Source organism: Phocoena sinus, chromosome 17, assembly GCF_008692025.1.
Source record: "Phocoena sinus isolate mPhoSin1 chromosome 17, mPhoSin1.pri, whole genome shotgun sequence".
Taxonomy (NCBI): Eukaryota; Metazoa; Chordata; class Mammalia; order Artiodactyla; family Phocoenidae; genus Phocoena; species Phocoena sinus.
Window position 1 is genome coordinate 29450172 of NC_045779.1, and position 27917 is coordinate 29478088.

A 27917-nucleotide genomic window follows, 5' to 3' on the forward strand; every position below is an offset into this window, starting at 1 on the left:
TCCATGCTGGGTATTTAGAGCCGTCAAGTTATTTGATTAAATGATTCTGGAAGAAACCCGGGCTAACCAAAAAAAAGTTGACAGTAGAGGAATGAAGCAAGATGATCACATACATATTCCTTTGTAAACTCTGGTGGGTGATGGATGCTAACAGTAGAAAAATATCACTATTGTCTGATTCTGTAAAATCCCATTTTCCAGTGAATAATGGTCCAATTAGATTGTAAGCTTCTGATGGATAGCTACAGAATCTTAAAATTCATTTTTGGTTTTTTAATTTTATTGTGGTAAGATGAGATCTATCTTCTTAACAAATGTTAAGTGTACAGTATATTACGTATTGTTGACTATAGATACAAGGTTGTACAGCTGATCTCTAGAAACTTGCTTGACTAAAACTTTACACTCATTAATTACTGACTCCCCATTTCCTCCTCCCCTCAGACCCTGACAACTAACCATTCCACTCTTCGATTCTATGAATTCGAATATTTTAGATACCTCATATAAGTGGAATCATGCGGTATCTATTTTTCTGTGACTGGATTATTCAGTTAAGAATAATGCCCTCAAGGTTCATCCATGTTGTCACATACTGCAGAATTTCCTTCTTTTCTAAGGCTGAATAGTATTCCATTGTATGTATACACCACATTTTCTTATGCATTTATCTGCAGATGGACATTTAGGTTGTTTCCACATCTTGGTTTTTGTAAACAATGCACAATGAACATAGGAGTGTTTATCTCTCTTTCAGATCCTGACTTCAGTTCTTTTGGATAAATACCCAGAAGTTAGATTGCTGGATCATACAGTAGTTCTATTTTAATTTTTTGAGAAGCTGCCATACTGTTTTCCATAGTGGCTGTACCAATTTACATTCTCATCAACAGTGTACAAGGATTCCCTTTTCTCCACATCCTTGCCAACACTTGTTGTCTTTTGTTTTGTTAATGACAGGTGTGAAGTGATATCTCACTGTGGTTTTGATTTGCATTTCCCTGATGATGTACCTGATGGCCATCTATACATCTTCTTCAGAGAAATGTCTATTCAAGCCCTTAGCCCATTTTAAAAATTGGGTTTATTAGTTTGTTTTTTTGTTTGTTTGTTTGTTTTTTACTATTGAGCTATACAAGTTCATTTTATATTGGAGATTAACCTCTTATCAGATATATGGTTTGCAAATATTCTTTTCCATTCTGTGGGTTGCCTTTCGGTTTTGTTGTTTCCTTTGCTATACAGAAACATTTTAGTTTGAGGTAGTCCCACTGGTTTATTTTTATCTTGTTACCTGCTAAGCTTTTTTATATGCCCCATAATTAACAATTTCTATGAATACTTGCAGACTAAATATGGAATTAACAGACACCTGTAACTATCCTGAGTGTTATCCAGGGGTTAATAACACCATATACTGGTCTTAACTGCAAATCAGTAATTTCAGGATAAGTACATTTATTCTCCATATCTAACAATGCCTGCTATGTCTCTGATTCATCATTCCCTCACATATTCATCCCTTATTCCTATAATCTCATATTTTATTTAATCCACCAATTATTAAGAGATTTTCTTTATCTACTCTTTCCTATTACATAAATGCACTAAGTATTTACTATGTTAGTCATCGTTTACAACAGTAATTTTGGAGAATTTATTTCCTATATAAATATGGGACAAATTATAGATCAAAAAATGTTAAAAGTGAAAGTCACCGTTATCCAACAATAACCACATACTCTCAGATCCCTGGAGCTTTAGGGTGCCTTAATCATGATGAAATGGTCCCTACTGACGTAATGCTATTAATGAAGTTAATGTATCTGGCTTGAAATTGGATAAAGTGATTTTAAAGTTCATCTGCTCACTAAAGTGCAGATAGTGGTGATTCTTCTACCTTTAAGTTTCTCTTGCTCCACATATGCCTTGATTTATGATAAGAACATCACTTAGAAGATTGTGCAGATCTGGGACTCTGGGGTTGGGGAGATGCCCTCCGCATGAAGTTTTGGGAAATGACCCTCTAAAGATTCTTCATGGAAGATCCTGCAATCATGAGGACCCAGGGATGGTCCAGGGCCTGCCCAGCTGACACTTGATGTTTAGCCTCCAAAATCAGTAGTTTGTTAAGTCCTTCACCCAGTGGGAAATAGTTGGCCAAGGCTAAGAAGAAAAGTAAATAAATAAAATAGAATAAAATAAATAAAATAAAAACACACATACAGAATCATGTTCTTAATTACAAAGGTCAATGCTTATTAAATCCAAATGACTTCTTCAAATAAACCATTCGGAGCTTATATCATTAAACATGTAGTGAACCTAAAATTCCACTTTTGAAAAGACAAAAAAAAAATCTCTCTTTAGCAAAAGAAAAAAAACCAACACAAAAATTCTCTTCCAAACTCTCTGTCCAACGAATGAGAATTCTTTTCCAGAAATCTGTCCAGTGTGCTGCCAGCAGCGATGCAAGTTTCCACATCCTGTTCACGTAAGCTGGATAAGGCGAAGCAGCTCTTGTTGGTGAACTCCACCAGTATCAGGTGAGTATTTACCCCATTGTGGTCAAGTCAGAGAGCCCCTACGATTCCAGGAATGAGTTAGAATGGAAAGTGGAATGGACTGGGAAATCATCAACTTTTCTCTCCCTTTGAAAACTTACTCTGGACTTACGATGCCTACCTCTCCACTGCCTGGAGAGAAAAGAGGACTTTGGGGAAGAATCCCTCACAGCGCCTTTCCTTTGAGCACACAGGGCCCTCATGACTCCCAGTCAGTTGCCTACAAGCGGGATTCAGCCCGTAGCAGAGATATGACATGTTCAACCAGCTATTTGATGTTTCAAGGACGTATTCTGGCAAAATCTACAGCTTTTGCACATAATTTAAGTACAATGACAGAAATTCATAGTGACTTTTGTGAGGATGGGGACAAGAGGGCTGTTGTTTTTCCTCACACTTGTTTTCTGTATTACCTATCAACATGTAACACGTATCTGGAAAATAGTATGGTTTTGTATCCCTCCTTATCTAGAAAGGAGAGAGATTGAGAAAACTGACCATATATTTGCTATATTGCAAACAGAAATTTCTGGTTGATATGTGTATCTCAAGAAAAATAAGGGAATCCTTACAAGCTATTGCTTTGTCCTTGTGGAAGGAAAAATCAAACTCCATACATAAACATCACAGCCTCCAATCTCTTAGCATTCTGAGAATCTGGATCAAAGAAATCAGTAAAGAAATTACTCTTCTTTTTTTCCTTCAGTTTATTTAGATAAGTGAGATACGAGAAATGTTTATCCCAAAAATAAAATTCCTGAAATAAATGAACACACTTGCCAAACACAGGGAAAATAAAACATAAACCTTGCAACTCTAGACAAAACATGTCAGTAGCTGAAACTCATGATGGCATGTCCTCTGATTTTGGCTAGACATTTATTTGGCCCTGGATCCAGACATATTTATCTGGGCTCATGTCTAGTTAAATGAAGGTTAAATTAGATGTCTTCAGTGGAGCATTATAAGACAAGCAACTGAATCTTTCTGGAAAGAATATAAAATATGTGCAATGAGATTTATGGAGAGCTCATTAAGATGACCAAATGAATATATATTGAAAATGCAGTTGCAGAAAATAAGGTAACTAGTGTCCTGGAAAAGAACTCTTCAGACAAAGCTCATTATTCAAACACAGGTTATAAATGACAGAATCCCTGAGCCACAAAGAACAACTAGAGGGTATGTAGAAGACAGTTTCAAGTTACGTATTAGAAGACAACAGGTACAAGGAAAAAAATTTTAGGACTTCTACTGTATTTTTATCTTCTTAATCCAAACTTTATTTTTGTCTCTGTTTTATAAAGTATAAAACAGATTAATATACATACATGTACATATTCTAGAAATGCATAAAAACTGAGTGTGCACGCTCAAAATTTTTGAACTAATAGTGTTATATGACACAAACCAATCAGGTTGTGGCACCACAGGTTGAATCAAATTCCTACTCTGGACCAACTGTCACCTGATGACATCACTAAGTTCTGTCAGCAGCTTTCACATCCACGTTATGTCCAATGAGGCTTTCCTCACCATTTCTCTTCTTAGACATGGCCACTCCCACTCTTTGACTTGAAAATTCCCATTTGGCTTTTCTCCACAGTCTCAGGGAGACACTGCTGTCAGCCAGCCAGTTAACCCGTCTTAATGTGGAAAGAGCTGCAGATTGAGGTAAGGGGGTCTGGACCAGACAGGCTGACTGGCCACACTCAGCTCAAGATCTTGGTTTCCTCATCAGAAAAATGGGGATCATCATATCTCCTATTAGGAACAAATTAATAAAGTATGTGAAAAATGGTTTTCAAAGCATAAAATATTAGGAAGATTGTTGTTGCTTTTGTCGTGGTTACTATTAAATCACAACGTAACTTCCTCCTCAGTACTTCTATAGACACCTCACTAACAATATTTAGAGGACAAGAAGATGCAAATTATCCCAAACTTCTCAGACTAATTCCACTTATTATTACCATGATAAATGTAAGTCCTTAAAAAAAATTATTCTGTGTGAAGCAGTAATGAACCATGTAAAAAGAAAGACAGCACTTTCTTTTATCCCAAGCTCATCCAATTAGTTACAAGTACATTGTAATATTTGTGGACAATATGGGGCTTTCTCCACTTTCTTCTCTCTTCCTTTGTTCATTTCTGCCTATTTCTCTGTCCTCTCTAATAGAAACTAGCTAAACTGTAAAAAACAACAACAAAAAAGGGTATAAAAGTAAAATTCAATACTAGCAATTGCACTATTAGCTTTGGAGGAATTAAAAAATTTTAGAAGGATGGTATCATATTCTATTGATGTCTTGACTCCTTTGCCTCTAAACAGAGACGTAGGGGATGATAGTACTTTATTGCTTTCCAATCTGTTGATGAATACTTTTCTCTTAATGTGACCCAAGTGCGGGGCCTTTGAAAGAGTCTGGCTCTCTGGATCCTGCCCCAGTGAGGCTCTTGCTGGCTTATTGTTCAGCAGAGTCTTCCAGCTTCCCCTTCACCTGGTGCTCCCTGGCCTTCTCTGCAGTATTCCATTCACTGGCTCTGTCCTCCACCCCATCCTTTCCTGCCCTTCTTCCTCATTCTGACAACCAGACCCTACTTTCACCTCTAATTTTATGCATCAGCTCTCAAATTAAATTATTTGTCCAGGATTCTCTTACCTAGGGGTTGCCCACAGCTTTGTATCCTATAGTCTCCTTCACTTTCCTCCCCAGGAGCCCCAGGAGTCCCCATAGAGATTCCCATCTCCCCCTGCAAGAGACTACAGAGTCCTATATTCCAGATTCCCATGTTAATTCTTTTCTTTTAATGAACACTGATTAATAAAGGTAATGTAATAGCTTGTGCAGAAGGTTACCAAATATACAAAAACTGACTATGTAACTAGTTTAAAAATGAATAATATTCATATGACTAGTCAAAGCTTTCATATTTTTTGGTTCCTTTGAGGCATTCCCACAGAGAATCATTATTAAACATCATTATTAAAAACTAGACACCACAAGCACAAGCACATGCGATATAGATGTAGTCCCTAAAATTTTGGATGCAATGTCTTAAATTTTAAACATTGTAATGATGATCATTTTTTAATGTACAGAAATATTGAATCACTATGTTGTGCACTAGGAATTAACACAGTGTTGTAGGACAATTGTACTTCAAAAACAAACAAAACTCATAGAAAAAGAGATCAGATTTTTTGGCTACCAGAGGCAGGTGGTAAGGGGGAAGAGGAATTGAATGAAGGTGGTTAAAAGGTAGAAACTTCCAGTTACAAGATAAATAAGTATTGGGGTTGTAATATACAAGATTTAATAATTAGTACTGCTGTGTGTTATACATGAAAGCTGTTAAGAGAGTAAATACTAAGAGTTCTCATCACAAGGAAAAATATTTTTTCTTTTTCTTTTATTTTGTATCTCTATTAGATGATGGATGTTCACTAAATTTATTGTGAAAATCATTTCATGATGTATATAAGTCAAATCATCATGCTGTATACCTTAAACTTATACAGTGTGGTATGTCAATGATACCTCAATAAAACTGGAAGAAAAAAATTTAAGGATTATAATTAATGTTGAAACTTGATAAATATAGAGCTTATAGAAGTAAAGTGTAATTACTGGTGGATTTAATCATAAGTTTTCATAAAACTACAAACATCTATTTTTCTAGGTAGATAGTTAAGCTATCATTCAAATCCTTGGAATAGGAGCACTCAAGGTAACATTAATCCCCTCAGAAACTGTAGTTTTTATTAAAATTTCTCCTGGTGATAAACCTCCGACAAGCATTTCCCTTCCTTCTTTGAACTTTAGCCTTATGGCCTTGGTAGGATTTCACTTAAGCTTTACAATTAAATTTTATCTAAATGTGCCCCAAAGTACTGACAACTCTCCATAACTTTGTTAGCAGTAGACTGGGCAAAATCATTTTTCCTCATTTCAAAAAGCAGGAGATTCTGTACATCATCTTTATGTCATAGATATTTAAGGGGTTTTCTTTCTTCCCAATATTCAGACTCCCTAGACTTCAAATTAGGTCTTATATTTGCCAAAGCTGAAACTGCTCGAAGTCAAGATTTGACTAGTTATGTCACAATGCTCTATCTGATTTGACTAATTATGTCACAATGCTCTATCTGTTGGGACATTTGTAAACCCTGGAAAAAGTGAATAGACATTCACAAGTTATTATAGGTGACATCTAATAAAAAATGGAGAAGGAGCCAATTAATCCTACATGAGGCTCATAAAGAAGATATTTTTGTAAGTTAATAGGATAATTTTGAGGCTCTTGACATGGGGGGAGGGATGGTTTAAGTTCTTCACTGATAAAGAAACTGCTGAAACTTTAAAAGGATTCGGCAGAGATTATCCTCAAAGAAGGATGATAAGAAAAATAACAAAAAATTGAATTGGCCTTTGAATGCTAAATCATCGGTTGCCCCATTCTTCCATACATAAAATACATTTAGAACTAGTTCCTATATTATGTCTCATAAACCATAATATAAATAATATAAATATAATATTAAATCCAGATATTTCTAAGTTTATGAAAACTTTATGCAAATAGTTCTTTTCCCCTCAACTCCATGAATTCCATTGATAAGATCAACGTCAAGAAGTGCAACATAATCAAGGAAGCCAATAGGTATTTTCCACTCTAATCACTATCCCTTATGCCAAGGCTAACATCCACACAGTCAAAGTGAGATGAACCACTGTTCCAATTCTTTTTTTTTTAACATATTTATTGGAGTATAATTGCTTTACAATGGTGTGCTAGTTTCTGCTTTATAACAAAGTGAATCAGTTATACATATACATATGTCCCCATGTCTCTTCCCTCTTGCATCTCCCTCCCACCCTCCCTATCCCACCCCTCAAGGTGGTCACAAAGCACTGAGCTGATCTCCCTGTGCTATGTGGCTGCTTCCCACTAGCTATCTATTTTATGTTTGGCAGTGTATATATGCCCATGTCACTCTCTCACTTTGGCCCAGCTTACCCTTCCCCCTCCCCGTATCCTCAAGTGCATTCTCTAGTAGGTCTGAATCTTTATTCCCGTCTTTCCCCTATGTTCTTCTGACCATTTTCCTTTCTTTCTTTCTTTTTTTTTTAATATTCCATATATACGTGTTAGCATACAGTATTTGTTTTTCTCTTTCTGACTTACTGCACTCTGTATGAAAGTCTCTAGGTCCATCCACCTCACTACAAATAACTCAGTTTCATTACTTTTTATGGCTGAGTAATATTCCATTGTATGTATGTGCCACATCTTCTTCATCCATTCACCTGTTGATGGACACTTCGGTTGCTTCCATGTCCTGGCTATTGTAAATAGAGCTGCAATGAACATTTTGGTACATGACTCTTTTTGAATTATGGTTTTCTCAGTGTATATGCCCAGTAGTGGGATTGCTGGGTCATATGGTAGTTCTACTTTTAGTTCTTTAAGCAATCTCCATACAGTTCTCCATAGTGGCTGTATAAATTTACATTCCCACTAACGGTGCAAGAGGGTGCCGTTTTCTCCACACCCTCTTCAGCATTTATTGTTTGTACATTTTTTTATGATGGCCATTCTGACTGGTGTGAAATGATATCTCATTGTAGTTTTGAGTTGCATTTTCTAATGATTAATGATGTTGAACATTCTTTCATGTGTTTGTTGGCAATCTGTATATCTTCTTTGGAGAAATGTCTATTTAGGTCTTAACCCAGTCCATTATTGGATTGTTTGGTTTTTTGTTACTGAGCTGCTTGTAAATTTTGGAGACTAATCCTTTGTCAGTTGCTTCATTTGCAAATATTTTCTCCCATTCTGAGGGTTGTCTTTTCGTCTTGTTTATGGTTTCCTTTGCTGTGCAAAATCTTTGGAGTTTCATTAAGTCCCATTTGTTTATTTTTCTTTTTATTTCCATTTCTCTAAGAGGTGGGTCAAAAAGGATCTTGCTGTGATTTATGTCATAGAGTGTTCTGCCTATGTTTCCCTCTAAGAGTTTGATGGTGTCTGGCCTTACATTTAGGTATTTAATCCATTTTGAGTTTATTTCTGTGTATGGTATTAGGGAGTGTTCTAATTTCATTCTTCTACATGTAGCTGTCCAGTTTTCCCAGCACCACTTCTTGAAGTGGCTGTCATTTCTCCACTGCGTATCCTTGCCTCCTTTATCAAAGATAAGGTGACCATATGTGTGTGGGTTTATCTCTGGGCTTTCTATCCTGTTCCATCGATCTATATTTCTGTTATTGTGCCAGTACTATACTGTCTTGATTACTGTAGTTGTAGTATAGTCTGAAGTCAGGTAGCCTGATTCCTCCAATTCCGTTTTTCTTTCTCAACATTGCTTTGGCTATTCAGGGTCTTTTGTGTTTCCATACAAATTGTGAATTTTTTTGTACTAGTTGTGTGAAAAATGCCAGTGGTAGTTTGATAGGGATTCACTGAATCTGTAGGTTGCTTTGGGTAGTAGAGTCATTTTCACAATGTTGACTCTTCTAATCCAAGAACATGGTATGTCTCTCCATCTATTTGTATCGTTTTTAATTTCTTTCATTAGTGTCATAATTTTCTGCATACAGGTCTTTTGTCTCCTTAGGTAGGTTTATTCCTAGATATTTTATTCTTTTTGTTGCAATGGTAAATGGGAGTGTTTTCTTAATTTCACTTTCAGATATTTCATCATTACTGTATAGGAATGTAAGAGATTTCTGTGCATTAATTTTGTATCCTGCTACTTTACCAAATTCATTGATTAGCTCTAGTAGCTTTCTGGTAGCATCTTTAGGATTCTCTATGTAGAGTGTCATGTCATCTGCAAACAGTGACAGCTTTACTTCTTCTTTTCCGATTTGAATTTCTTTTCTTTCTTTTTCTTCTCTGATTGCTGTGGCTAAAACTTCCAAAACTATGTTGAACAATAGTGGTGAGAGTGGGCAAACGTGTCTTGTTCCTGATCCTAGTGGAAATGCTTTCAGTTTTTCACCATTGAGGATGTGTTGGCTGTGGGTTTGTCATATATGGCCTTTATTATATTGAGGAAAGCTCCCTCTATGCCTACTTTCTGGAGGTTTTTTATCAAATGGCTGTTGAATTTTGTCGAAAGCTTTCTCTGCATCTACTGAGATGATCATATGTTTTTTCTCCTTCAATTGGTTAGTATGGTGTATCACATTGATTGATCTGTGTATATTAAAGAATCCTTGCATTCCTGTAATAAACCCCACTTGATCATGGTGTATGATGCTTTTAATGTGCTGTTGCATTCTGTTTGATAGTATTTTGTTGAGGATTTTTGCATCTATGTTCATCAGTTATATTGGCCTGTAGTTTTCTTTCTTTGTGACATCTTTGTCTGGTTTTGGTTTCAGGGTGATGGTGGCCTCATAGAATGAGTTTATGAGTGTTCCTCCCTCTGCTATATTTTGGAAGAGTTTGAGAAGGATAGGTGTTAGCTCTTCTCTAAATGTTTGATGGAATTCGCCTGTGAAGCCATCTGGTCCTGGACTTTTGTTGGTTGGTAGATTTTTTTTTTTTTTTGCGGTACGCGGGCTTCTCACTGTTGTGGCCTCCCCCGTTGCGGAGCACAGGCTCCGGACGTGCAGGCTCACCGGCCATGGCTCACGGGCCCAGCCACTCCGCCGCACGTGGGATCCTCCCGGACCGGGGCACGAACCCATGTCCCCTGCATCGGCAGGCGGACTCTCAACCACTGCGCCACCAGAGAAGCCCGGTTGGTAGATTTTTAATCACAGTTTCAATGTCAGTGCTTGTGATTGGTCTGTTCATATTTTCTATTTCTTCCTAGTTCCGTCTCAGAGGGTTGTGCATTTCTAAGAATTTGTCCATTTCTTCCATTTTATTGGCATACAGTTGCTTGTAGTAATCTCTCATGATCCTTTGTATTTCTGTAGTGTCAAATGTTACTTCTCCTTTTTCATTTCTAATTCTATTGATTTGAGTCTTTTCCCTTTTTTTTCTTGATAAGTCTGGCTAATGGTTTATCAATTTTATTTATCTTCTCAAAGAACCAGCTTTTAGTTTTATTGATCTTTGCTATCGTTTCCTTCATTTCTTTTTCATTTACTTCTGATATGATCTTTATGATTTCTTTCCTTCTGCTAACTTTAGGGTATTCTTGTTCTTCTTTCTCTAATTGCTTTAGTGTAAGGTTAGATTGTTTATTTGAGATGCTTTTTTTTTTCTTAAGGTAGGCTTGTATAGCTATAAACTTCCCTCTTAGTACTGCTTTTGCTGCATCCCATAGGTTTTGGGTCATTGTGCTTTCATTGTCATTTGTTTCTAGGTATTTTATGATTTCCTCTTTGATTTCATCAGTGATCTCTTGGGTATTAAATAGTGTGCAGTTTAGCCTCCATGTGTTTGTATTTCTTACAGATTTTTTCCTGTAATTGATACCTAGTCTCATAGTGTTGTGGTCGGAAAAGATAGTTGATACAATTTCAATTTTCTTAAATTTACCAATGCTTGATTTGTGACCCAAAATATGACCTATCCTGGAGAATGTTCCATGAGCACTTGAGAAGAATGTGTATTCTGTTGTTTTTGGATGGAATGTCCTATAAATATCAATTAAGTCCATCTTGTTTAATGTATCATTTAAAGCTTGTGTTTCCCAAAATTGAGCTATTTGTAATGAGGTGGATATACCTAGAGTCTGTCATACAGAGTGAAGAAAGTCAGAAAGAGAAAGACAAGTACCATATGCTGACACATATATATGGAATTTAAGAAAAAAATGTCATGAAGAACCTAGGGGTAAGATAGGAATAAAGACACAGACCTACTAGAGAATGGACTTGAGGATATGGGGAGGGGGAAGGGTAAGTTGGGACAAAGCGAGAGAGAGGCATGGACATATATACACTAACAAATGTAAGGTAGATAGCTAGCGGGAAGCAGCCGCATAGCACAGGGAGATCAGCTCGGTGCTTTGTGACCGCCTGGAGGGGTGGGATAGGGAGGGTGGGATGGAAGGAGACGCAAGAGGGAAAAGATATGGCAACATATGTATAACTGATTCACTTTGTTATAAAGCAGAAACTAACATACCATTGTAAAGCAATTATACTCCAATAAAGATGTAAAAAAAAAAAAGCTTATGTTTCCTTATTTCTATTTTGGATGATCTGTCCATTGGTGAAAGTGGGGTGTTAAAGTCCCCTACTATGATTGTGTTACTGTTGATTTCCCCTTTTATGACTGTTAGTATTTGCCTTATGTATTGAGGTACTCCTATGTTGCATGCATAAATATTTACAATTGTTATATATTCTTCTTGGATTGATCGCTTGATCATTATATAGTGTCCTTCTTTGTCTCTTGTATTAGTCTTTGTTTTAAAGTCTATTTTGTCTGATATGAGAATTGCTACTCCAGCTTTCTTTTGATTTCCATTTGCATGGAATATCTTTTTCCATCCCCTCACTTTCAATCTGTATGTGTCTCTAGGTCTGAAGTGGGTCTCTTGTAGACAGCATATACACAGGTCTTGTTTTTGTATCCATTCAGCCAGTCTATGTCTTTTGGTTGGAGCATTTAAACCATTTACTTTTAAGGTAATTATCGGTATGTATGTTCCTATTACCATTTTCTTAGTTGTTTTGGGTTTATTATTGTAGGTCTTTTCCTTCTCTTGTGTTTCCTGCCTAGAGAAGTTTGTTTAGCATTTGTTGTAAAGCTGGTTTGGTGGTGCTGAATTCTCTTAGCTTTTGCTTGTTTGTAAATCTTTTAATTACTCCATCAAATCTGAATGATATCCTTGCTGGGTAGAGTAATTTTGGTTGTAGGTTTTTCTCTTTCATCACTTTAAATATATCCTGCCACACCCTTCTGGCTTGCAGAGTTTCTGCTGAAAGTTCAGCTGTTAACCTTATGGGGATTCCCTTATATGTTACTTGTTGTTTTTCCCTTGCCACTTTTAATATTTGTTCTTTGTATTTAATTTTTGATAGTTTGATTAATATGTGTCTTGGTGTGTTTCTCCTTGGATTTATCCTGTATGGGACTCTCTGTGCTTCCTGGACTTGATTAACTATTTCCTTTCCCATATTAGGGAGGTTTCCAACTATAATCTCTTCAAATATTTTCTCAGTCCCTTTCTTTTTCTCTTATTCTTCTAGGACCCTTATAATTTGAATGTTGGCACATTTAATGTTGTCCCAGAAGTCTCTGACACTGTCCTCAATTCTTTTCATTCTTTTTGCTTTATTCTGCTCTGCAGTAGTTATTTCCACTTTTTTATCTTCCATGTCACTTATCCGTTCTGCCTCAGTCATTCTACTATCGTTCCCTTGTAGAGAATTTTTAGTTTCATTTATTGTGTTGTTCATCATTTTTTGTTTGCTCTTTAGTTCTTCTAGGTCCTTGTTAAACATCTCTTGTGTTATCTCCATTCTATTTCCAAGATTTTAGATCATCTTTACTATCATTATTCTGAATTCTTTACCAGGTAGACTGCCTATTTCCTCTTCATTTGTTAGGTCTGGTGGGTCTTTGCCTTGCTCCTTCATCTGCTGTGTGTTTCTCTGTCTTCTCATTTTTCTTAACTTACTGTGTTTGGCGTCTCCATTTCACAGACTGCAGGTTTGTAGTTTCTGTTATTTTTGGTTTCTGTCCCCAGTGGCTAAGTCTGGGTCAGTGGGTTGTGCAGGCTTCCTGGTGGAGGGGACTAGTGCCTGTGTTCTGGTGGATGAAGCTCGATATTGTCTTTCTGGTGGGCTGGTCTACGTCTGGTGGTGTTTTGGGTTGTCTGGGCCTTATTATGATTTTAGGCAGCCTCTGTGCTAATGGATGGGGTTGTGTTCCTGTCTTGCTAGTTGTTTGGCATGGGGTGTCCTGCACTGTAGCTTGCTGGTCTTTGAGTGGAGCTGGGTCTTGGCTGAGATAGAGAACTCTGGGAGATTTTCACCGTTTGATATTACATGGAGCTGGGGAGGTCTCTTGTGGACCAGTGTCCTGAACTTGCCTCTCCCACCTCAGTGGCACAGCCCTGACGCCTGGCTGGAGCACCAAGAGCCTGTCCTCCACATGGCTCAGAATAAAAGCGAGAAAAAAGAGAAAGAAAGAAAGAAGGTAAAATAAAATAAAGTAAAGTAAAATAAAATAAAATAAAGTTATTAAAATAAAAAAATTATTAAGGAAAAAAAGATTTTTTTAAGGAATTAAAAAAAAATGGGCAGACAGAACCCTAGGACAAATGGTAAAAGCAAAGCTATTATGACAAAATCACACACAGAAGCATACACATACACACTCACAAAAAGAGAAAAAGGGAATATATATATATATATATATATATATATCGTTGCTCCCAAAGTCCACCTCCTAAATTTGGGATGATTCATTGTCTATTCAGGTGTTCCACAGATGCAGGGTACAAGTTGATTGTGGAGATTTCATCCGCTGCTCCTGAGGCTGCTGGGAGAAATTTCCCTTTCTCCTGTTTGTTCACATAGCTCCTGGGTTTCAGCTTTGGATTTAGCCCCGCCTCTGCGTGTAGGTCGCCTGAGGGTGTCTGTTCTTCTCTCAGACAGGACGGGGTTAAAGGAGCAGCTGATTTGGGGGCTCTGGCTCACTCAGGCCGGGGGAGGGAGGGGTACGGATGCAGGGTGAGCCTGTGGCAGCAGAGGCCAGCGTGACATTGCACCAGCCTGAGGCGTGCCGTGCGTTCTACCGGGGAAGTTGTCCCTGGATCACGGGACCCTGGCAGTGGGGGGCTGCACAGGCTCCCAGGAGTGGTGGTGTGGATAGTGACCTGTGCTCGCACACAGGCTTCTTGGTGGTGGCAGCAGCAGCCTTAGCTTCCCATGCCCGTCTCTGGGGTCCGCACTGATAGCCGCAGCTCACGCCCGTCGCTGGAGCTCCTTTAAGCGGTGCTCTTAATCCCCTCTCCTCGCAAACCCGGAAACAAAAGAGGGAAGAAAAAGTCTCTTGCCTCTTCGACCAGTCCAGACTTTTCCCCGGACTCCCTCCGGGCTAGCTGTGACTTACTAGCCCCCTCAGGCTGTGCTCATGCCGCCAACCCCAGTCCTCTGCCTGGGATCTGACGGAAGACAGAGCCTCAGCTCACAGCCCCGCCCGCCCCGGCGGGTGAGCAGACAAGCGTCTCGGGCTGGTGAGTGCTGGTCGGCACAGCTCCTCTGTGCGGGAATCTCTCCGCTTTGCCCTCCGCACCCCTGTTGCTGCACTTTCCTCCATGGCTCTGGAGCTTCCCCCCTCCGCCACCAGCAGTCTCCGCCCGTGAAGGGGCTTCCTAGTGTGTGGAAACCTTTCCTCCTTCACGGCTCCCTCTAACTGGTGCAGGTCCCGTCCCTGTTCTTTTGTCTCTGTTTTTTCATTTTTTACTTTTGCCCTACCCAGGTACGTGGGGAGTTTCTTGCCTTTTGGGAGGTCTAAGTCTTCTGCCAGCGTTCAGTAGGTGTTCTGTAGGAGTTGTTCCACATGTAGATGTATTTCTGATAAATTTGTGGGGAGGAAGGTGATCTCCGCGTCTTACTCTTCCACCATCTTGAAGCTTCTCTATGTTTTAATTCTTACAAACACTCACTATTGGTGATGGAGTTTAAAAGAAGATATACATACATTCAATTTAAGGTGAGTCAAAGAAGAGATGAAGAAAGTGACAAGCAGAAAATGAAATCCAATTTGAAAGATTTATAATCTTTAAATTATTTCTGTAAAACAACTTTTAAAGTAAAAATATCATTAAAGAAATATTAAGCACCACTTTTTTGTGAGCAGAAGTACTTAGGAACTAAAACACAGGAATAGGAACCAAATTACAAGAATTATGGCCTGAGATATAGTGTAATGTTCATTATTGGCATTCTGGTCAGGATGGAAAGAGAATGAACGGGAGTTAAAGGACCAAATCTTCTGCTCGCCTCTCCTTTTTTTCCTACTTAATAACCTGAGTAGAGGAGAAATATAGTAAAGAAAAAAATGTGAGAAACTAGTGGAGATAAGGAAATAGAAAGAAACTGGGGTCATGGCTGGTGAGCATAATCCATCAGATCTGTTCCTTTCAAGGGAACATATCAGTAAATTTCTTCCTAACAGTACATCAATCATAGGTGAATCTAAGCAGATGGGCACCACTTTCTATTAACGTCCATGTGGGTTATTTTTAAAATATCTTTTTAGGGCTTCCCTGGTGGTGCAGTGGTTAAGAATCTGCCTGCCAATTCACAGAACACAGCTTCGAGCCCTGGTCCGGGAAGATCCCACATGCCGCGGAGTAGCTAAGCCCATGCACCACAACTACTGAGCCTGTGCTCTAGAGCCCGCAAGCCACAACAACTGAAGCCCATGTGCCTGGAGCCCGTATTCGGCAACAAGAGAAGCCACGGCAATGAGAAACCCGCACACCACAATGAAGAGTAGCCCCCACTCACCACAACTAGAGAAAGCCCGCGCACAGCAACAAAGATCCAACGCAGCCAGAAACAAATAAATAAATAAAATAATTTTATTAAAAAAAATATATATATATATCTTTTTAATACCAGTGTTTATCCTTGTCAGCTAGCTAATATGGTTATGACTCACTTTATTATCAATTTACTTCACACCAAAAAAAGATTTCTGTGATATAGTGGAGATAATTAGGCAAAATATGTGTTTCTTAACTAATTGGCAAGAATGTGTAATTGATTTATCATCAATATTAAAAATCTAACACCACACATTTCTCACTATTCCATTTAAAAGGTGAGACAGGTACAATTGATAACTATATATTCTCTCTCTCTCTCTATATATATATATATATATATATTGCTTAAGTAAAATTCAAACTTTCATTCCCAATATTTCCCTTATTAATAGTAATAATAACAGAAATAGCCAACACATATATAGCACTGACTACATATGTACTAACATATAAATCTATTCTAAGCACTTTACATCTATTAGCTCATTTGATCTTCACAACAACCCTGTTAGGCAGATACTGTCATTATTTCTGTTTTACAAATGAAGAAACTGAGATACAGAGAAATTAAGAAGCAAGCCCAGAGTTACACAGTTAGTAAATGGCACAGCTGGGAGTGAAGGGCAGCCAGTATCGCTCCAGACTGTGCTCTTAACATTTACACTATGCTACTTTACAAAAGACTCATATACATATGCATTCACATGCACACAAATGCTCTAAAAGTCTTAATTTTTACTAGTCAACTTATTCTGTTTCCTGTGCTTTTGCATATGTTGTTCTGTCTACTTAGAATGTGCTCATCTCCCATTCAGAAACTCCTACTCTTCCACCAAGTCACAGCACAAATGTCCCCTTCTCCAGGAAATCTGACCCAGCTTTCCTACACTGTGAGAGGCTCTCTTCCCTTGCTCCATGGACTTTGAGCCGTTTTTCCTATGTGTATCACAGCCTTCATATTTGAAGAGATACATAGTAATACGTGGACTGTCAGACAAGAGCGCTAGATCCCTAAGAGCAGGGACACCGAGCATTTTTCATGTGGGTATTCCCCAAGCTGAGCTTGATTCCTGACATGAAGAAAGCCTAGCCAGGAAGAAGGAAGGGGTGGAGACACACAAGCATGCGTCAAATGGTCTCCAGGAGAATTATGGATGAGACTCCAGCACAAGCCCTGCCACCATGCTGAAATCCATTGTGATGGCATTGGTGACCAAGTAGATAAGCAAAGGTCTCCCTCACATAGTGGGGAAGAACTCTTTGCTCTCTTCCACCTCTTTCCACCATGTGCTGTGTTTTGTTACCCTGGTTGCTCCTCAGGCATTGCCAGGAGCACCTGGAATGGGGAACCGCCACCTCTATCCTGCAAAACCCAGTAAAATAAATGCAGCCTTTAAACCACCTGAATATTCCAGAATGTACCTAATTAATTCAGCAACTAAAAATATGAGTTATCTAATAGCCTACCATACCATAAATTAAAATTTGTATTCTATGCTCAATGCAATGATGGTTGAGATCCATTTACTCATGTAGGTATAAATCAGAATCTCAATTTTTAAAAGTAATTTAGTTTTAAGAAATGCGATGTCTATGCTTACCTCTTTGTGATATCATATTGGAGACGGTTAGAAAAACATGACAGAATCCCAGCCTTCAAGGAGCCTACAATATCTTAGAAAGATGACACATAGATTAAATGTCAAAACAAAAGAAATTTATGGTAATCCTAAACAGTATTCAGAAAAGGAAAGAACAACAGTGGAATGGTCCTAAAAGCTTCATGAAAAGGAATGTATTTCACACTAAAATCAAGAAAAATTAAACATTAACATTATAGCTAATTTTTTGCCTAGACATGGGTGAGACTAGAGTACAGATCTGCCAGGTGTCTAGTAAAGTATCAGCTATTTATATTAAACATGTCTCTCTTCTTTACCATAAGAGATCTCTGGATGTTCTGATGCTATTTATTTCACTCTTCCATCTGACTTCTAGAGCTAAGAAGTGGTTCACACAATGTGTCACACCTGGAATTTCAGTTATAGACAACAGGACTTTTTAAAAAGACAATGCAAATCTATCATCTTATAGCTTTGCAGGTCAAAAGTCTGAAATGGATCTTAGGGACTAAAATCAAGGTGTCAGCAGAGCCGTGTTCCTCTTAGAGATGGACTAAAAGCAAGGTGTCAGCAAAGCTGTGTTCCTTTCAGACGTTCTAGGGGAGAATCTGTTCCCTGCCTTTTCCTGCTTCTAGAGACCACCCACATTTCTTGGCTCGTTGTGACCCCTTCCTCCATCCTCAAAACACATTAATCCAACCTATCTTTCTGTCTTCACATGTCCTCTAACTTTGACCCTTCTTCCTCCCTGTTACATATAAAGACGCTTATGATCACATTGGGCCCACCCAGATAATCCAAGATAATCTCCTCATCTCAAAACCCTTAATTTAATCATGTCTGCAAATTTCCTCTTGTAAACTAGTATAAAGACCTGTAAACTAATATAGCCACAGATTCTGAGTATTAAGATGTGGACATCTTTGCTGGGTGTGTGGGAGGAGGGTGGTGGCATTATTCTGTCTATCACACCTATGCTTCCAGACTTGATGGTCACCCTGGTTTTTAAATAAAATTGGTGCATTTAGAAATTACTGGACTTCTTGATAGGTATAGACAACAATATTATGACAGAAAAAACATGATGATACCCTTATCTGAGTCTATCGACATATGTTTCCTTGGTGTCATGGAATGAATGTTTGTGTCCCTCCGAAATTCATATATAGAAGTCCTAACCCCTAGTGTGGCTGTATTTGGAGATGAAATTTCTAAGGAAGTAATTATGGTTAAATGAGGTCATTATGGTGGGGCCCTGATCTGATAGGATTAGTGTCCTCATAAGAAAAAAACACCAGAGAGTTCATTCTCTCTTTCTCTGTATGCACACAAAGAAGAGGTCAAATGAGCACACAGTGAGATGGCAGCTGCCTGTGAGCCAAGAGAAGAGGCCTCAGAATGAAACCTACCTTGCTGGCATCTTGATCTTGGACTTCCTAGACTCTAGACCTGTGAGAAACAAATTTCTGTTGTTTAAGCCACCCAGTCTGTAGCATTTTGTTATGGCAGCTCAAGATGACTAAGACACTTGGTAATATTAAAAGAAAATGTTAATATGTAGACATGTGTGGCTGACAAGTATGGGGAGGAAGGCCAAGGGAATATAAATCCAATAAGTTATTAAAAGCAGTTGCACTTCTGCTCTGTGGTATGTGCTTTCAGTACTCTGGGGCTACAGACAGGCATTTCCTCAAGAGATAGAGCATGACATCATGGAGATATCAGTGCTCCATCCTGCCGCTGAGCCCCTCTTTTCAGTATGTGTGTATACTCTACTCTTTTGGAGTGTTTTGCTTTTGAAACGCAGCACCTCGATCTTTTTCATCATCACCCTTGGGCTTCGGGGGTCATTCTGTCTTGATCCCAGAGAGCAGTGAGTATTTGCCACAGCATTCTTATCACCACCACCCCACGGGTCAGCAGAGAGGGGTGGGAGTGAAGACCCAGCTCACCTGCCTCAGGATGGAAAAACGCTGTGGGATGAGGCTCACCTCCATGGCCTTGGCCTCCTCCCCTATCCATCCTGGTTCCCTCACTCCCTCACCTGTGTCCATGGGAGTCTATCCTTAATAAATTACTTGTACATGAACCCTCTTCTCAGGGCTGCCTTCTGAGGAACCTGATGTTAGAAACCCTCTGAATTAAACCTGACAAAAGGACCTCTTAATAGAATAATTGTTTATTATTTTTGCACATTATAAAAGGCGTTGTGATATCTAGTCCAAATGTGGCCCCAATGGACCAGGCCCCCTGGAGCCACACTTTATGTGGTCTCCTTGCACGTGGAATCTGGGTTGATCTAGCACTCACAGTAGCCAATAGAATGAGGCAAAAGGGATGCTGTGCCATTTCCAAGCCCAGCCTTGAAGAGGACTGGCGACTTCTTGTCTCCCTCTTGGAATACTGCCTTTTGGAAAGCTTAAACCGCCATGTAAAACGTCTGACTGCCCTGCTGAAGAGAGCACGTGGAGAAACCCCATGAAGAGAAAAGGGCCCTGAGATGTACAGAGAGAGGAGAGAGAAAAAGGCGGAGTGGTCCCAGTGACCTAGTTAATCCAGCTTTCCCACCAAGAGGTCAGCCATTTGAGGGGTCATCAAGGCTACTCCATCGCAGTCAAGAACCAGATGACTGCAACATCATGTGAAGCAGAAGTGTCACCAATCTGAGCCCTGTCAACCCACAGAATCATGAGTCATGATAAAATGGTTGTTATTTTAAGGCATTAGGTTTAGGGAAGGTTTGTTATTCAGCAATAGATAACCAAAACAGAAATATATGTTCTTTGTAAACAAAACCAAAACAGAAATACAGATATACTCAAACTATAAAGAGGAAAACTAAAATGGTACATAATCCGTAAACCGGGAGATAAGCTCTGTTAACATTATACTGCATTACACTGTATTTCCTCAAAGACTTTTTCCTATGCATACATTTTCCCACATGATTTGTGTTAATACCGTGTACACAATTTGTATTCTGTTTGTTTGTTTTAATTTGGCAGTATATTGGAAATATTTTCCAATACCCTTATAATTTTTAAACATGAATAATTTAGGGACTACCATATGAATGTTCAATAATTTATTCAAACATTCTCTTAGCGCTCCTTTCAATTGTCCACTTTTGTAGTATAGCCCAGATGAGCCTCTTGACACTGAAATCCTTGCTGCATCTCAGATTATTTCCTTAGATTCTTAAAAGTGGAATTAGTAGATCAAAATACGTAAACTTTTAAAAGTTCTAGATGTATCTTTCCAAACTACTTTCCAAGAAATCTACAACAATTTATCCTCTACCAGTAGTGAATAACAGGGCTAATCTCTTAGTATTCTTAGCAGCAATGAGTAGAATTAAGTTGAGTGTTTTTTTTTTATCTTTATCAGTTTGAAAGACAAAGATATTGTTGTCTTCATTTGCATTTCTTTGGTCATTAGTGAAGCTAGACATTTTTTTCAAGCTTTTAAATCAGTGGTTTACATTGTCTGTGAATTCTTCCCATCCTTTCCTATCTCCCTATGTAATTCTCAGTTCTCAATTGTCAATTTGTATCAGTTTTTTAAAAAATATATACATATACTATAAGATATTAAATCTTGGGGCTTCCCTGGTGGCGCAGTGGTTGAGAGTCCGCCTGCTGATGCGGTGGACGTGGGTTCGTGCCCCGGTCCGGGAGGATCCCACATGCCACGGAGCGGCTGGGCCCGTGAGCCATGGTCGCTGAGCCTGCGCATCCAGAGCCTGTGCTCTGCAACGGGAGAGGCCACTGCAGTGAGAGGCCCGCGTACCGAAAAAAAAAAAAAAAAAAGAAAAAGATATTAAATCTGTCAGAGTATAGACAATATTATTTTTCAATTTGTTATTTAGCTTTCAATTTTGCTTAAGATGTTATACATATAGATGTCACACTTTAAGTAGGTAAAATCAAACTATCCATACTTTTCTTTATGTGGGAAAAAAAGCCCTTTTATAGTTAAACATAAAATAAATTTGCTCAACAGGAAGTGAATTTCCTATTTTGTCAGGCTTCCCACAGAGAATTATTGGTAACTTTCCTTCCTTAAACAAAACAAAAAAGTTAACACATTCGTAAACACTGGGAGTTCCAAGTTTAAACAATGGATAAATATTGTACACAAACTGTGAAGTTAAACATTTCACTGAGGAAACACTACATCTCAAAAAGCGTGTGGATCATCTAGAATCAAGGCAGAAAATCTCTCATCAAACACCCAAGCAGCATGCTGAGCCTCTGAGTACACATTAATCCACTCAGCTGGCTCAGGCTCTGCGTGATGATTGGAGAAACAACAGCAAACTCACTCATCTACTTGATTGTCAATGTCATGGGCTAACCACAGACAACTCAGTAATGGAGGCTCTTGCTACCTTGAGACCAGGGGCTCTCAGCCAGGGGTGATTTTGCCCCCTTGGGGACATTTAACAATGTCTGGAGACAGGGCTTCCCTGGTGGCGCAGTGGTGAAGAATCCGCCTGCCAATGCAGTTCGAGCTCTGGTCCAGGAAGTTCCCAGCAAATAAGCCTGTGCGCCACAACTACTGACCCTGCACTCTAGAACCCATGAGCCACAACAACTACTGAAGCCCGCGTGCCTAGAGCCCATGCTTGGCAACAAGAGAAGCCACTGTGATGAGAAACCCGTGCACCACAACGAAGAGTAGCCCCCACTCGCTGCAACCAGAGAAAAGCCCACGCGCAGCAACAAACACCCAATGCAGCCAAAAAATAAAATAAAAATAAAAATAGTTCTTTAAAAAAAAACAGTGTCTGGAGACAATTTTGATTGTCACAACTGGGGGAAGGTGTGTATCTAGTGTAGCTACTAGAAATCAGTATCTACCAGTATCTGCTAGTAGTGTACCTACTTGTACCTAGTTGGTAGAGGCCAGGGATGCTGTTAAACATCCTACAATGCACAGGACAGTCCCACCCCATCACCTCTTCCCACCCCAACCCCAATAAAGAATCATCTAGCCCTAAACGGCAATAGCGCTAATGTTGAGAAACTCTATTCAAGACCAAGTCAATAGAAAGAAAGTGAGCGCTTACATCTCCTCTGTAATTATATTTGCCTTTCAGAATCGTCCTGTAAATTCTCATATGGCTTTCACCATCAAAAGGCAGGAATCTATGAAGTAAAACATATGTGATTAGGCCTTAAAAGCCCACATGTCAACTGCACTGGTGTAAGGTTTCCTTAGCAAAATCTCAGAGGCTATTTACTCTGGGATCCCACAGAGCATCCTCACTGTACAGTCACCACTTTTGTTCCCAGTGTTGCCAACCCAAAATCTGTGATAAAAATTTTTGACTCTGCACCTGGGTGATGACATAAGAGATTTTCGGGCTTTAGGTCCCTGTGAGTTATTTTCAATGCGTTGCAAATACCTCATGCCATCACCAGCCATGTGGAGGATTCTGATAGCATCCTGCTCTGTAAAGTATCCCTGAGAGATGAGTCCATCAAAGAATTCCCCTCCTGTAGCCAACTCCATCACCATGTAAACTTGATCTTGGGTCTCAAAGATCTCCAGGAGCTGGACGATGTATTGATAGCTAACCCACCACAGGATGGAGAACTCAGATTCACACGCCTCTCTGCCTTCTCTCATTCTGGTTTCCATCACTTTTATTGCAAAAGGTTTCTTGGTGGTCTTCTGCTCCATTCTGACAAACTTGCTGAAACTGCCTGTCCTGATAAGAGCCTTGATATCATATCTGTTGGAAGAAAGACCAAATAAATCTGTTACCCTCTGAAGTGATGATTTTTAAAATTATTTAATTAGATGCTTTATATCATCCTTTCGAGCTTTATATTCCCCCCATCCAATTTCCTTGCATATCTGTGTTCATTATTTTTGAAAGTTACCCCAAATCCTCTTTTGAAATGGAGGCAAGTGATATAAAAGTAATTAGTTAGTAGAAAGACAAATAATCTTAATAACAATAGCTACCATTTATTACACATTTATTATGTGCCAGGAATTATATATTTTTAAAAATCTTATCCTATAAAATTCCTGCTGGGTGATATTAAAAAGTTAAGTGATTTCCCAAGGCCACACAGATTGTATTGATAGTTGCAATAGATGGTATTTAAATCCAATTCCTTCAAATGCATTTCTCCAAAATTTCCTTGAAGAATTTTGGGGCCTCCATCTACCATTTTCTTTCCTCCCTCCAACTCTTGTTTTTATCATTCTGCAACAGCAACCACCAAACCAGGTGGAGAGAATAAAAAAGAAGCTTAGTCCTATTTATAACTTCTCCAAAGATGGAGGAAACCATATCAGGAGACAGGGTACAAAGAGTAGGCTTCCTCACGTTGCTAGACTGTGAGCTCTCAGTCCCAGGCATAACTCGTATCTCACCCAAGGTATCACCCCAAATCGCCCCTCAGTAGATGTACCATTGCGAAAGTCAGCATGGTTGCGCTATTATAAGTGCAGCTTTCAGAAGACAGGCGGCAATGGTGTCAGGACCCCCTTGCAGCCAGCAGCTCTCAATAGATCCCCCTACCTGACGCAACTGTGCTTGCAATTTTACACAGCCAACAAATTTTAACCTGGGATGTATGTCAGTAATGTGTAAAGTAATCATCTCTCAGAAAGACCAGGAAGTCAGCTAGGATTTCAAAGGCTAGGGATCTTAAACTTTAGTTACCTGTGTTAATGTCTATGTAAATTTAAGAATCCTATCAAAATTTAACCTTCTATCTTTATTTAAGAAATGTTGAGAAAGTGCTTGACTTAGAATCATGATTTTAAGCTGGAAAGAATATTAGAGAATGATTTAATCCAACCCCTCATTTTACAAATGAAGACATTTGAAGATCAGGTTAGCTGATTGGTTGTTTAATTTGTGGAGTGAGGATCAGAACCCAGGTCTCCTTACTTGCATCATAATTTGGTGCTTTTCCCACTTTACTAAAACTTCTCCCAGGTAAGAATGCCAGTGAATGGCATGTACTCAAGGAGGACACAGGGAGAAGGTAATTCTTTAAGTCACATACTGAATACCAAAGATTCAAATGCAAATATCAGTCTGTACTTTAAACAGCCTTACTTCTTACTGCTGAGTTTATTCTTCCTGTAGTTTTTTTCATTTGTCTACTTACTTATTCCTTATATTCCTGTGTTTACTGAATAAAAATGGCATTTGGCTGTACCAGCTTACAGAAAATAGCTTTGTTCTATATGGTGCATTTAATTTTCTGGCCAATTGCCTTATCAAAACAGATAGCAATTTAGTAATCTTAAATGGATTCTGTCCCCTCTTCTCTTTCCAACTCTGCTTTTTTTATTCACATGCATTCCCAGTGTGATTTTGAAGATAATCACAGGCATTTCAAATTCTGTTACTTTGCAGACCAACACATTACCTCTAATGTGGATGAGAGCACTTTGCAAATACTAATTTATGACTATGCCCTCAAAACCGCAGGAAAATTCATTTGCTCATGGGATTAATCATCAGCTATCAGACGAATTACCATTTCTGAGGAACTACACTCTCACTCAAATAAAAGGAGTGTTATTCAACACTGTTACAAGCCTTCATAAACCAAATGCTTAAAAAAATGTCAGTAATTTGGCATTGGAAGAAACAGTAAGCTTTAAGCCAAAATTTATAGTGCAAATAAATGCTTTCAGATAACAAACGTCCCACAACAAAAGCCTGAAGCTGTGGCCTTGCTTGTGAACCCTTGATGGCCATGGATGGTGACTATTTTTAAGAGGATGGTGACAATTTTTATGACAATGGTGACTATTTTTATGACTTGGGTGACTATATCTTGTGTAGCGCCTGGCACAGAGGGGACAGCAATAAATGTTGAATGAGAGAACAATTCACTGAATGAATATTATTTCCAAATTATCGCCTTATTTTGAAAACATTAAGAATGGAATCAGGCATGGGAGGATGCATCTACAAGGCCAACCCACCTCCTCCATTTCCACCCTCCACTCCCACCCTCTCACAAAGCAGCCTCAAAGTCAGGTTTGTAGGTCATGCAATTTTACATCATCCCAGAGATTATAAGAAACAAAATTATTACTTTGACCTCAGCTGCCACAAACTGAACATGATAAAAAAATGAAACATGGAAACAATAATAATATCGCAACCGGTTTGACAGAAGCTATTGTAATGAACTCCCAAGAAGAAAGTGAATATAGTCAGACTTAAATTCTATCATCTATCATTTGGGCTCACAATGGAGAGTAAAGACAACTGTGTTCTAGACCCATTTCTGTCACCAACTTGGATAAGTCACTTAATCTTTTTGGGCTCAATTCCTCATTGGTTAAGGAAGAGCCTTTAGTTAGTCTCTAAAGCTTTCCAATATTGAGATCCTCTACTTCTATGACTTTGTCATAATCTAAGGGCCTGGGACTAACCCGGAGGTGGAGGTTATGAGGGTGGATAAAGACTAGACCAGACCCCCTGGTCACAGATGACCAGAGATGCCACCCAATCAATTCAGTCTTGACAAGACCCCATATCCCCTCTGATTCAAGTTCAGTTGCATCAGCCAACTTTGTTCTTCTCTAAGCTTAGCAGATACTAGACTAATCCTCAAGTCATCCTTGTACCAGAATTTCCCAAGGATGCCAGGAAATGGCTCTGCATAGACTCTGGTCAGAACACTGTGATGAGGTGAGCGTATAATCCTAGGACTAGAAGGGTTCCTGAGAATCCAGTCAAGCCACCTACCACTGTGTCCAACCAAACGCTGCAGAGTGGAGGGGATTCCATGATGTCCTTCCTCCACCTGGCCAACGTGGGGCACCCTGAGGAAATTCTTTCTCAGGCCGACCAACTGGCCAGACTTCCTTGTTCATTTCTTACATGGTCATCTTATGAAGACAATAACAGTATCTACATGAGGACCTGCACCATGCACTGTGCAGCATCATTTACATATATTACTTAATCATCCTCACAGCATTCTTACGAGGCAGCTATTATTATTATTCCCATTTTACAGAGGTGGAAATTGAGGAAGGAAAAAGGCTAAGGAACATTCCCAATGACACACAATAGAAAAGACGGGAGTGGATCTCAAGTCTGGTTGATTCAAAGCCCTGTTTCTATTACCACTAATTATGATCTCCTTTTCTAGAACGTAACAGAAGATCCTTCACACACCCCAGCTCCAGTGTATGTATTGCAAGTCCCCCCAGGGCTCTGAGGTCAGGGATTCTCTCCCTCTCCTCCCTGCGGCTCCTACTTCTTCAGTCTTTTTATTTTTTTGGCTGCATTTTTATCTTTGGCTGCATTGGGTCTTCATTGCTGTGTGCGGGCTTTCTCTAGTTTCAGCAAGTGGGGGCTACTCTTTGTTGCGGTGTGCGGGCTTCTCATTGCGGTGGCTTCTCTTGTTGCAGAGCATGGACTCTGGGTGCGCGGGCTTCAGTAGTTGTGGCTCGCGAGCTCTAGAGCACAGGCTCAGTAGTTGTGGCGAACGGGCTTAGTTGCTCCGTGGCATGTGGGATCTTCCCGGACGAGGGCTCGAACCCGTGTCCCCTGTATTGGCAGGCGGATTCTTAACCACTGCGTCACCAGGGAAGTCCCTACTTCTTCAGTCTTGAACTTTCCCTATCTTCTGCACTTCCCCCCTCTTTCAAAGAGAAATTGCACTGGACACTTGCTAAAAACATCAAGGAAGACTTTATTCCAGACTATTGCAAGAGGGGTCAAAATTACTGCGATGGGAGAGACTGAACTCAACTGTTGAAACACAAGGCAAGAGAGTTGTAAGGCTGGAGTGAACTTGTAGGAAATTGCTCAAGGGCATTAGGGGAGGAAGGGGTGTCATGGAAGTGAGATTCCTACCCTCCCACAGACACTGGTAGATAGAGCCTCGATCTTTCTTTGATTACATTTCAAAAGGTTGGCGCCCAGGTCCTTGAGAAAGACATTCCTGGGTTGTAAAAGATTTACATCTCAAAGGGCAGAGACGATTTAGGGAGGTCTGAGGCCTTTGATCAGAAAGAAGCGTAAGGTCGGGTCAAGTCGAGGGGAACTCTAAGGGCGCCTCGGTCAGCGGTTCACCTTGCTCAACCCAGCCCCTCCGCCTGCGGTTCACGTCCCGCTTTACCTGGGAAGGACCCGGGGTCGAACTTGGCGCGGAGGCGGGCCACCTGCATCCTTAGAGACTCCGGGGCGGCCTTGGCCTTGACTCTCCCGCTCGACCCGGGCCGGCGCGGGCAGCTGGCGCCACAACCCAT

General features: G+C 39.6%; 1 protein-coding gene across 1 annotated transcript; it reads right to left on the reverse strand.

Annotated features, from left to right (window-relative positions):
- Positions 1 to 1948: 1948 nt before the first annotated feature.
- On the reverse strand, positions 1949 to 27917 carry PSKH2 (protein serine kinase H2). Its single transcript, XM_032609562.1, is given in 8 exon segments — positions 1949 to 2133; positions 2136 to 2166; positions 22735 to 22842; positions 22845 to 22957; positions 22960 to 23065; positions 23067 to 23403; positions 27265 to 27337; positions 27788 to 27917. Coding segments are annotated over 8 exon segments (1083 nt in total).